At 35.7% G+C, this 13,012-nt stretch overlaps 1 protein-coding gene across 1 annotated transcript in view; it reads left to right on the forward strand.

The window, feature by feature from the left end:
• Positions 1–12,524, forward strand: part of CCSER1 (coiled-coil serine rich protein 1) — an 854,890-nt gene extending 842,366 nt beyond the window's left edge. Inside the window, exon 10 of the mRNA XM_047091177.1 lies at positions 11,868–12,524. Coding sequence (XP_046947133.1) covers positions 11,868–11,972 — 105 coding nt within the window. The 3' untranslated portion in view covers positions 11,973–12,524. The remainder of the gene's footprint in view (positions 1–11,867) is intronic.
• The last annotated feature ends 488 nt before the right edge of the window (positions 12,525–13,012 follow it).

Below are 13,012 nucleotides of genomic sequence, written 5' to 3' on the forward strand. Positions count from 1 at the left end.
TAAAAAAAAAAACCTATTGGGGCAACTAACTTGTATTTAAATAAAATAAATAAATAGGCATTCCTGGGTGGCTCAGTCGGTTAAATGGCCGACTCTTGATTTCAGCTCAGGTCATGTCTCATGGTTCATGAGTTCAATCCCCTCATCAGACTCTGTGCTGACCGTGTGGAACCTGCTTGGGATTCTCTGTCTCCTTCTTTCTCTGCCCCTCTCCTACTTGTGTTCTCTCTCTCTCTCAAAAATAAATAAAACTAAAATCAATTAATTAATTAATGAAAGAAAAAGTGAAGAAAAAATAACTGTTATAGAGCGTAGGTGGTTCAGTCACTTAAGCAGCCACCTCTTGATTTCAGCTCAGGTCGTGATCTCATGGTTCATGGGATTACGCTGTGCATCAAGCTCTGCACAGACAGAAAGGAGCCTGCTTGGGATTTCTCTGTCTCTCTCTCTCTCTCTCTGCCCCTCCCCTGTTCATGTGTGCATGCGCTCTGTCTCTTTACCAAAATAAATAAACATTTAAAAGAAAATTATATATTTTTTTCCTATTACATCAGTAAGGAAGAGAACACAGAAGCACTATACAGAGACTGTTGGGCACAGAACCTGCAGACACAGCAAAAAGAGGGCAGGATTGAGGGGTCCACCCAACAAGTAGACTGAGAAACACAGAGCCCCTTTGCAAATAGAATTCATAAAGACTCATTACTTTGAAGAACTGAGATGCTGATTTGATTTCTGTAAATAATAGTGACACTGACAAATGAAAATACATCTTAATGCCGACTGCCAGAGTGGAGAAGTGTTGGTGACACAGGAAGGAGGATGAACAGAATGTGGAGAGGTCAAGAAGTTGGAAGAACAAGTTAAATGAAAGCATTTTTCAACTTCTCTTGGATTTTTATCAAGATATCGTACTCAAGAAGGAATCCACAGTGTCAGTGGTGATAGGATTGGAAGCCCTTTGAATGTCATTTAGAATTTATTACATATAATCATATGGAACGTGGCCCTTTTGTAAACTGATATTCTCAATTCATAATATAGATTCAATCTTTCTGACTAAACCTTCTTAAGTTTTTTTAAATTATGATAAAACTGAATAATTACTCTAGGTCTTGTGATAGATTCCTGTAATCTATGATATTTATTTTAATTGAATTCAGTTTCTATTTCTAAATTTGAATATGCTAGTTTAATTTTCATCCTGAAATAATCATTATCATCTTGGTAGAAAAGGGACACTGTCTAGCTGAGAATTGTGCTCGAAGATATATTTTGAAATCAACATTTTTTTTTCTTATAAGATCTTTGTCGCTGATTATTGCCTACGCATTTGAAAGAAAAGGGGCCTGTGGGTGGCTCAGTCAGTTAAGCGTGGGACTTTGGCTCAGGTCATCCTACAGTTCTTGAGTTTTTTTGTTTTTTTTTTTTAATTTTTTTTTCAACGTTTATTTATTTTTGGGACAGAGAGAGACAGAGCATGAGCGGAGGAGGGGCAGAGAGAGAGGGAGACACAGAATCGGAAACAGGCTCCAGGCTCCCAGCCATCAGCCCAGAGCCCGACGCGGGGCTCGAACTCACGGATCGCGAGATTGTGACCTGGCTGAAGTCGGACGCTTAACCGACTGCGCCACCCAGGCACCCCTACAGTTCTTGAGTTCTAGCCCCACCTCCGGTTCTGTGCTGACAGCTCAGAGCCTGGAGCCTGCTTCAGATTCTGTGTCTCCCTCTCTCTCTGCCCCTGCCCCGCTCACACTGTCTGTCTGTCTCTCTCCCACAAATAAATAAACATTAAAAAAAAATAAAAAAAAAATAAAAGAAAAACATGATGGCACACTTTGGTATTGTCAAAAGATAGTGTGATAGAAAATGCTGAAAATCTTAATATTATAAATAAAAATTTAAGTTGATGTTGATTTAACTTGAACAGGAATAAATGAATTTATTTTATCTGATAGATCATTAAGGCAAGTACCACTTATAAAATTTACAAATATAAAGTAATATGGTACAGATTGAGTGGAACTCTTTAGAGACATGAATGAATAGAAAAGGAAATATTCTATGTTTTCAACAAACTTTTAGCACTTACCATGCTCCAGGCACTGTTTGGGCAATTGGGATAAGTTAGAAAACATAGTAACAGAAATCCCTGTCTTTGTGTCACTTAAATTCTAATGTGGAAAGATAGATAATACACATTAATAGTAAGTGTATACAGTGTGTTAATAGATTTTAAGCATCCCTGGAGGTGAACTAGAGAGTAAACTATAATATTAAATAGGATTATAAAAGTAGACCTCACTGATCAGGTAAAATGTAAACAAAGACGAGAAGCTGTGGGAGTTGATCATGCAGATCCCTAGATGAGGGGCATCCCAGCTGGGATGAGCATCTAATGTAGAAGACCATCTGACATTGTTCAAGGACTACATTAGAGCCATTTTCTATAACAGAGTGGTAGGAATGGGGATTCGGAAGAGACGGGATCAGAAATGATAGATGATAGATAGATAGATAGATAGATAGATAGATAACCATATCTTAGCTATTAATCCTCTCTTTTGAAGTACCTCACTACATTCTTTTTTTTAAAAGGCAGCCTAGTAGACAGGTTAATGATGTAAATAGCTTAGTATAATCAAGGAATGATTTTTCTTTTTTTTTTTTTTTTTTTTTTTTTTTTTTTAAATTTTTTTTTTCAACGTTTATTTATTTTTGGGACAGAGAGAGACACAGCATGAACGGGGGAGGGGCAGAGAGAGAGGGAGACACAGAATCGGAAACAGGCTCCAGGCTCCGAGCCATCAGCCCAGAGCCCGACGCGGGGCTCGAACTCACGGACCGCGAGATCGTGACCTGGCTGAAGTCGGACGCCCAACCGACTGCGCCACCCAGGCGCCCCAAGGAATGATTTTTCAAATTTTTCATGATTCTGTATTCTACAAATCAAGTACTAATCCTGTCCATAGCTGTTTAAATTCACAGTTGGACTGATGCTACCACCATGAGAGAATTCTAAAGCATTCACCTTTCACTGACAATATTTAGGGTTACTTGTTTTCTGAAACACACATCTTTAACTTCCTATTTAAAATTAGATTAACAGGGGTGCCTGGGTGGCTCACTTGGTTAAGCGTCTGACTCTTGATTTTGGCTCAGGTCATGATCTCTCAGTTCAAGAGTTCGAGCCACTTGTCAGGGTCTGCACTGACAGTGTGAAGCCTGCTTGGGATTCTCTCTCTCTTTCTCTCTCTGCCCCTCTCTCACTCATTCTCTCTCTCTCTCTCAAAATAAATAAACTTAAAAAAATAATTAGGTTAACAAATATAAGTTGTCAGAAATAACATTACATAAAGTCTTAACAGAGGTTATATGTTCTTGATTCCTCTCATATCTGAAATGGAAGGACATCTTTATCACAAATGACGACCAAGTTACGAACATCAGAAACAATGGAAATACTCCATTTTTAGGGCCAACTTCATTGTGTCTACTCATAAAATATCCTTATATTCCCTGGAGCAGGGGAAATTTAACTTATGTGCTATACCAAGATGAGCACTGCTAGAAAACTGGAGGCATGAAAGTGCTATACTTGTTTAATATTTTAGTTAGCCTGGAGCAATGATAATCACAGACAAACTCTATGAAATGTTATTTGTGCTCACATAGTTACATTAATTTTCTTTTAATCTTTGTCTGCCCCAGGAAATATTTCAATTGAATTTTACATTTCTTTCCAAGAAATCAGGAACTCTGGAATCCAGTCTCATTTACTTTAACTTTTTTTTTCACAGTTATTGCCAAACCTAAATGAATTCAAAACCAAGAAATTATCTTGGATTTATTTCTTCAATATATAAAATTGACATGCTTTAAGTGAACTTTAATATAATTCCAGAATCAGCCTTACTCATCCAAGGTGTTACTCAACTTTTCATTTATTACACATATATTTATTTAATTCATTTTAGATATTCATCTCAATACACATAAAACATAAAGTGATAGGTACTCCTAGAGGTAGTATGTGTAGTGGCTGCAAAAGAAACTCTGTAGTCACATACTCTGGGTTCAATACTACACCTCCTCCTAGCTGTGTATTCTTAGACAAGTTAACTAAACTCTCTTCCTCAATTATTCTGTGACAAAAATGGGAATTAATAATGGCACTTGAAACATAGTATAATGGTGAGGAATAAATTATGGTGAGTAATAAAAAATAGTACTGTAAAGTGCTTAGTGTAGTGCCTGTCTTCTAGTAAGAATTCAATAAATGCATACTATTGTTGTTTATATGCTTATGTGTTCATTAAAAAATATCCTATTGTGTAGTTACATTATTACTTAGGAAATCTAGGATGGTTTTCCATTTTTAAAATGTCAGAACTTTAGCAAAGAAGAATAGTGAAGTCTCTGAAACTAATGACATATCTCAGTTTTTCAAAAGGGAGATGAAGAGCAACTCAAAGCTTCCAGTGAATTGATTACAAATATCAAGGCATAGCATTTCAAAGATGATTAGAATGACTCACTTTGAAAAGAAAAAAAAAAGGAAAACAAAGTTTAACACATTTTGACACTTGGTTGTTTTTGGTCCTTGGATAGATTTTAGCCCATATCCTGGTACTTCTGTAAAATTTCAAACAGGTGCACTACAAATCTCTGACTTACAATTTCAATGTAGTTTTAAAAAAATTCTAATATAAGGGCAAAGAGAGGGGTGCCTGGGTGGCTCAGTCGGTTGAGGGTCTGACTTCAGCTCAGGTCGTAATCTTGTGGTTCGTAATTTCAGGCCCCACGGCAGGCTCTGGGCTGACAGCTCAGAGCCCAGAGTCTGCTTCATATTCTGTGTTTCCCTCTCTCTCTTTTGCTCCCCCACTCATGCTCTGTCTCTGTCTCTGTCCCTCTGTCTCTGTCTCTCTCTCAAAAATAACTAAACATTAAAAAAATAATATAAGGGCTAAGAGAGGTATAAAAGAATTACAAAGTATTTTAAAACTATGTTCATTAACTTTAAAGGAAGAGTGGACATTATATGCATGAGTGAATTCTTGCAGTTTTTAAGTAGGTTCAGCAGCCGTGGGAAAGTGTCTGAATATCTAAGTCTATTCTGTAAACCTATGATGAGTCACAAATCTCAATACTATCACTTACAAAATGAATCCTAAGTAAGGCTAAGGTTAGAAATCCATACATACAACTTAAGATTTTTTTTTTATCAGCAATGTAATTGAAACTTGACACTGAATTTCAAGTCCCTGCAGCAAGCTGATAGATGAAAAAGCGGATACCCAAATTAAGAAAACCAGAATTTAGGAACCAGATACGATTGACAATAGATGTATCAAGTTGTGTTCAAATTCACCTGAATTTCTTTACTTCTTGAGTAGTTTCATCAGTCTCACTGAGAAGCCATACAAGATCAAAAGATACATAGCAAGAATCCGTAAGAATCAATCTGCCTGTCTTAAAATTAAAACAGTGCAGATAGTAGATTTTAAAGTTCAGCAGAGATCATCCTGTACAACTCCCATTTCTTCCCATCCCCACATAATTTTCTTGGTAGGTTAAACCGAAATCTAGAGTTAACATTTTCCTCATCTTCCAAAGTGTTATTTTTTCCTTAAAATGTGTTCCTGTTTAAGATGAAGAAATATCGTGATAAGAAGCAGAGAAGCCAGAATTATTTTACTCACACTCTTGTCATTCTTTGGGGCTGTAAACCACAGCTGCAAAACGAAGTCAACAATAGCAAGAACTACAGTGGCACATATTTTGTCTCAGGAAATCAGTCCGAAAACAGAGTAGAACAACTCAAAGATCATTTTAGCTCAAAGTGGGAAAAATGATTTGGTTGTAATATATAATAAGATTATTGTAAAAATTGAATCACCCAGGTCAAACAGTTGGAGCAGTGCTTGGCACAAAGAGAACACCCCAAAAATAATAATTATTTTTGTATAACTGTACTAATAGTCTTTAATTTGGCTAATATCAAAAAAGGCAATATCTTGGAGCACCTGAGTGGATTAGTCGGTTTATTGACTCTTGGTTTCAGCTCAGGTCATGATCTCAGGATCGTGAGATGGAGTCCTGCATCAAGCTCCACACTGACCTGACTTAAAGGCTTAGACTTACTTTGGTACTCAGACCAATTCCTGTCATCCCTTAGGGAATCATATCTCCCAGATCATACTTAGAGAATTTTTAGTGAATCTGATTATACTCTAGATCATTTGAGTCCTTTATTGAGACACAATATTACCTGAGGCTCTGTAAATATATACAGAGTCCTTTTAGATCATTTTTCCTTGCCCATGTGGCTCCCAAATTCTTGGCATCAGATTCTCTCACTCACTTCTTTGATCTTAAGATTGAAGTTCTTTCAATAAGTCAGTGCCTAAGTTATGACCAATCTTTTTACATAGTTTACACGATATACCATATCTATGCTGGAGAGCTTACCCTCCAGCCCCTATTCCATCCAAACAGGTGTGCTTTTTCTTAACGTCCTGACACCCAACTCCTCTCAATCACTGCATTGCCTTGAAGAATCATCATGACTCCTGCATGAGATCCATGTTATAATAAATTTGAGTTCTTGAGTATACAACATATTAAACATTTTGAGTGCTATGAATTTAAAGAAACTTGACTAAGGATGAATGGATGAACTAGGTATCTGGGCTCTTAAAATATTGAATTAAGTTTTGCTTTTGTACATACTAGCTCTATATTCAGATCATATAATTCAAATTTTGAAACTTTAGATTTTCTCCTTTGAAAAAATAAGTTTAAAATACACACCTTGACTTCCGCTTCTATTCGTGAGAGCGTAATGACTATGTGACTTGCTATAATAGTTAGACATATGAACAAAACATATATTAAAATTCTCACACATTAAAAAATAGAGAGAGAAGCACTGTAATGCCTGAGAGAAGGGAAACAAATCAAGAGTGCCTACAATACTTAGATTTCAGCCTGGAGGCAATGTTTGGACCATGGTTCCTGGAGGGACAGCCTGGAGAGAATTTCAGGATCCTTACATTTTGTAGCTGAGGAGACAAATAACTGAGTTTGGAGAGAATAAGACAGCTAGAATTTGTGGGACAGATTACCAGAAAGGAGGGGAAAACACAGAGATAAAACTCTGGAAATCTATATTGGTGTACCCCTGAGAATTTTGTTTGAATAGTGATCTTTACAAATGCAGAGTGAAATTTTACAAGGCCAGGCAAAGAACAACTGCTGAAAAGGAATAATTGACAGAGAAATTTAAGTAAATAAATTCCCAGAGATTTCACAGTTCTGGGAATCTTCATGGATATTCAGTGGAGAGCACAAATGGTCAAGCTCTAGTAATAAGAATAAGTAACTCTAACCACTTCTTCAGACCCATTCTAATTTTTTTTTTTTAACAAGCCTCAGGAGGATCAGTATGACCCACAAGTAACTTAACTATTTGCCAGAATCAATTCTAACTCCTTCTAAGGTAATAAAATCTAGCATTAAACAAAATAAAAATCACAATGTCTGGCAACCAGTAAAAATTTACTGGACATTAGAAGAAATAGGAAAATATGACTCATAATTAGGAGAAAATTCAGTCAATAGAAATCCACCTGGAAATGATAGATGATAGAATTAAAGAAGAGAAATTCAAAACACTATTAAAAATATATATATTTCAGGGTGCCTGAGTGGCTCAGTCAGTTAAGCCACCAACTCAATTTTGGCCCGGATCATGAGATCAAGCCCCGCTGTGGGCTCCACCTGCTCATGTTCTCTCTCTCTCTCTCTCTCTCTCTCTCTCTCTCTCTCAATAAATAAATAAATAAATAAATAAATAAATAAATAAAGGATTTAAAATATGAATATGATGACAGAAAAGTATATTCAAATTGAATTTCTAGAGATTAAAACCAAGATAGCTGATATAAATTTCACTGAATGAGATAAATAGATTAGACAGAAGAAAATATCAGTGACCTTGAAGATGTAGTAATAGAAAATATACAAAATGAGGCCATCAGATTCTCAAGAGAAGGGAGAAACTTTTATTTTTATTTATTTTTTTTATTTTTTTATTTTAAAGTTTATTTTATTCATTTTGGTTTTTTTTATATATATATGAAATTTATTGACAAATTGGTTTCCATACAACACCCAGTGCTCATCCCAAAAGGTGCCCTCCTCAATACCCATCACCCACCCTCCCCTCCCTCCCACCCCCCATCAACCCTCAGTTTGTTCTCAGTTTTTAACAGTCTCTTATGCTTTGGCTCTCTCCCACTCTAACCTCTTTTTTTTTTTTTCCTTCCCCTCCCCCATGGGTTCCTGTTAAGTTTCTCAGGATCCACATAAGAGTGAAACCATATGGTATCTGTCTTTCTCTGTATGGCTTATTTCACTTAGCATTACACTCTCCAGTTCCATCCACGTTGCTACAAAAGGCCTTATTTCATTTTTTCTCATTGCCACATAGTATTCCATTGTGTATATATACCACAATTTCTTTATCCATTCATCAGTTGATGGACATTTAGGCTCTTTCCATAATTTGGCTATTGTTGAGAGTGCTGCTATGAACATTGGGGTACAAGTGCCCCTATGCATCAGTACTCCTGTATCCCTTGGATAAATTCCTAGCAGTGCTATTGCTGGGTCATAGGGTAGGTCTATTTTTAATTTTCTGAGGAACCTCCACACTGCTTTCCAGAGCGGCTGCACCAATTTGCATTCCCACCAACAGTGCAAGAGGGTTCCCGGGGAGAAACTTTTAAACAAAGTGTCAGGGCACCTGGGTGGCTCAGTCAGTTAAGTGTCCAACTCTTGATTTCAGCTCAGGTCATGATCTCACGGTTTGTGAGTTTGAGCCCCACATCAGTCTCTGCACAGTGCAGAGCCTGCTTGGGATTCTCCTTCTCTCCTCTCTCTGCTTCTATCCCACTCATGTGCTCACTCTCTTTCTCCAAATAGATAAATAAATAAACTTAAAAATTAAAAAAAACCTCAAGTGTCAGCAGCTTGTAAGACAATAACAAGCCATTTAATATTTTGAGTACAAGAATTAGATGGCAGTGGAAGTGGGAAACAGCAAAATTGGTTGAAGAACTAGTGGCAAATTTTTCCTCACAATTTTAAGAAAGTCCTAGCTACCTCAAAAGGTGGTCATGAGTGCCAAATGAGAAAGTGTGCATAGAGAACATTTTTACTTGTGCTTAGTCAATATAAACATTCTCATTGTTTGTTGTTTATAAATATTTTCCAGATATTTTAGATTCTTCAAATAAAAGGCATGAAACAGAGGCATTTTGCTCAAGTTGGTCTCATATTTAGACATGTTATGTACATGATAATGATAATACAAATTAGAATAAGAGGAGGAAGAAGGAAAAGAAGAGAAAGAAGAAAAATATTTTGGGATATACCTTCCCTGGTCCTTTGTTAGTTATATGCTATAAACATTCCTCATTCAACCTTCACACAAACCACATGGTATAGCTGCTCTGTTATTATTTTTTCAAGTAAAAAATGAGGTTCAGAGATATTATATAATTTGTCAGCACATAGAAAAAGGTGGCAAACCAGAGATTTAAACCTCTATCAGTCCAAATTCAAAAGCATATCATTATACCATTTCCCATATTCTAAAAGTATGAGCATGAATGCCTCCTTAGAATGTATTTTTAGCCTACACTGCCAGGTTTAAGAACCATGTTGAGATTTTGTTTTATATCTTTTCCTATATGAGTTTTAGGCCTTTCAGAATGTATTGTGTAAATGTAGGTAATTTTCTACACGCAGAATTCAGGCTGTCATTTATTTACAAGAATAACTGATTTGCCAGATTGATTCTAGGGCCTTTTCTAGAGTCCATAGTGTAATCATGTTTTTACGAATAAGTTAGTGTATTTAATATTCTGTTGTTTATCTGTCTAAACAATTCAAGAAATGAGTTTCATATGTGGAAAGATAAAATTTTAAAAACTTTTTATCAACTTTTTAAACATAAATGCTGTCACCAAATGAAAAAAATGTATGCCATGAATTTCCTTATAACTGAATATTTAATAAGTAAGTTATCACATTTTCAAAATGCCATTTAACAAAACCTCAAAACAGTAGCAATCTTTGTTAAATTCCAAAATATGAGACTAGAAATGCAATATTTAAGTCTAGCACATATTTCTTGTAGGCGAATTTTCTTACCAAATGTGTTGGCAATAATGTAGAATATATAGTTGGGGTTATGTCCTATTCATTTTTCATCAGAAATTGAGCAAAATTTTGACTTAGTCAAAATTCTTAATGATAATTATAAAATTGTGAAAACTGTGAGTTCTAAAGCTCTGTCAAATAATTTAGAGGCATGTAAAAATATTTATAATAAAGATATTTATTGGAGTTTTTTTATTTTTTTAATATTTTTTCAATTTCCCCCTGGTAATGTTTCTAAAAGGAAAGAAAAAATGAAATGGAGATATAGACTAAATTATGAGAATATGTGAGTCCTCATTTGGTATTTTAAAAATTTACCCTCAATCTTCAGAAACTCTATCAAAGTAAACATTGACTTAAAAAATAAGTCCACACTCCTACTTTTTAAACAATTCACAATTTGGCCAGTATCTTAGCTTTATTTCCCCACCACTCCTTGGAGCCCACTTCACAATGTATACCAGTTAATTCACCCACCGATTCTAGACAGCTCAGAGAGGTACTTCTCGAATTATTACATGCATATGAATCACCTGGAAAGTGTGTTAAAATGTATATTCTTGCTCAGCATGCCCTGGGTGGAGTCTGAAAGTTTGCATTTTGTAAAATAATAACAGCCATTTTTTATTAAGGTATAATTGATATATACCATTATGTTAATTTCAAATCCACAATATGATGATTCAGTATTTGTGTATACTGCAGAATGATCTAGTAAGTAAGTCTAGTTGACATCCAACACCATATAGTTCCAATTTTTTTTTCCTGTGATGAGGAATTTTAAGATTTGCTTTCTTAGCAACATTAAATATGCAGTACAGTATTATTAACTATAGTCACCATGCTGTACATTACATGCCCATGGATAGTCTGCATCTTTAAAAAAATGTTTTTAGCCTTTATTTATTTTTGAGAGAGAGACAGAGTGTGAGTGGTGGAGGAACAGAGAGAGAGGGAGACACAGAATCTGAAGCAGGCTCCAGGCTCTGAGCTGTCAGCACAGAGCCTGATGTGGGACTCAAACCCACGAACTGTGAGATCATGACCCCAGCCGATATTGGACACTTAACCGACTGAGCCACCCAGGTGCGCTGGATAGTCTGCATTTCTAATGAGCTCCCAGGTGAAATGATGTATCAGACAGCACACTTTAAGTAGCCTGGTTTTTAGAGGATTGCATGCTGTTCTCCTCTTAATCCTCACAGACTGTTAGATGTGACCTCCTTGGGCTGCTATGTGAATGCCCATTCCCAGACTGAATGAGCCTATGTCACCTTCTGCTCAGAGAAAATCCTGTATGTACTCCTTCAATTTGGAACAGAACCTTTTACATTGTGGTTTCACCAAGGGAGAGGCAAGCGCTACTAAAACGAATGCTTTACATTTTGTTTTAACTTACGATCTTAGTCTTTAGCAAGAAATGCATTGGTACCACATTTGAGGACTTACTCAGATACCAATATTGGCATATGCATGAGATTTTCATCTATATTCAGATTGTCTTTGTTAAGTGAATTATTTTACTTCAGAATGTTTGCACTATTACCAATTATTATTCGTGACTTCGTTGCCAACAATTATATATGTATGTATACATATATATATATATATATTTTTTTTTTTTCTCTCTCTTTCAGGGTTTGAACCTGAAAAGACTGGAGGCAGTACAAGGAGGGAGAGAGGTAAGAAAGTCTAGAGAGAGGGAGAGGGAAGAAGAAAAAGTGGTTACAGTGTTGCAATGATGTGGTTGGTAATGTGACTGATGATGATGATGATGGCGATGGGGGTGTGTTGAGAGGAATTTTTTGTACATATATCCCATTCACTCTGGTCATATTTTACACATTTTTCTAAATGTATCCTTTGTGCTTGTTCCTCTGAAGCCTAAGAGAGTACTGATTCTCTGATTAGCTAAGCATTGTTCCTGTTAAAATGGATTTTTATAGCAGCAAGACCCTCTAGATGGGGAAGAAAAGCCTTTTAAACAAACATTACAGTGCAATATTTAAAATCCCTCACTGAGAAATTAGCAGAATTCTAACAATGCAAACGTTGTATGACATCTGGGATTTTTTTACTCTCCTATCCAAGGCCACTGGCATACACTATCAACCTGGCATGCATTATTAGATAGTGGAAAGTTGCTTTGGGAAGAACAACAACTTTAAAACTTTCTTTAATTATTGTTTACCCCAGATGCTTTATAAAGAGGGGAACTTTTAATAGTATCAAACATAATACTATATCACACACGTTATATATATTATGATTTGCCTTAACCTTGCAGACTTAAACTTGATTAAATTTCTTTCCATGCTAAATATGTGAATGCTGTACTTTGTGATTTGGGTTGGTGGGGATGGAGGGAGGGTGGAATATTAACATTTAATATTTTCTTTTTGCCCAAAAGGTAAGTTTATTTTTTAATGATATTTATATAATATTTTTTGGGAAAAGTGAAGTTTTTTGTCTTACAAAAAAATAATAGTAAATATTACTCCCTCCCCATCTGTGGCTTCTCTTTCTGTAAAAAGAGCTTTCTTCTGTATTAAGTTACAGAGTATTTTCCCTTCTTTCTTTGCTGTTTTAAATTCCAGTTATGTGTTCTTAGTATTTGGCATTTTAGATCCTAGTAAACTTGTTATTTAGGGACTCTTTCCTATTTATTTGCTATTTTCCATCCAGAATAATCTATTTCTTTTGAGAGGCACATAACTGGCTCACATTGGCAGGAGAGCTGGAGAAAGTGACATATAGATACATCTTTAGATATTTTTCATGT

Source organism: Lynx rufus, unplaced genomic scaffold, assembly GCF_022079265.1.
Source record: "Lynx rufus isolate CCGP_SWC_20201006 ecotype Redwood Valley unplaced genomic scaffold, mLynRuf1.p SCAF_3, whole genome shotgun sequence".
NCBI lineage: Eukaryota > Metazoa > Chordata > Mammalia > Carnivora > Felidae > Lynx > Lynx rufus.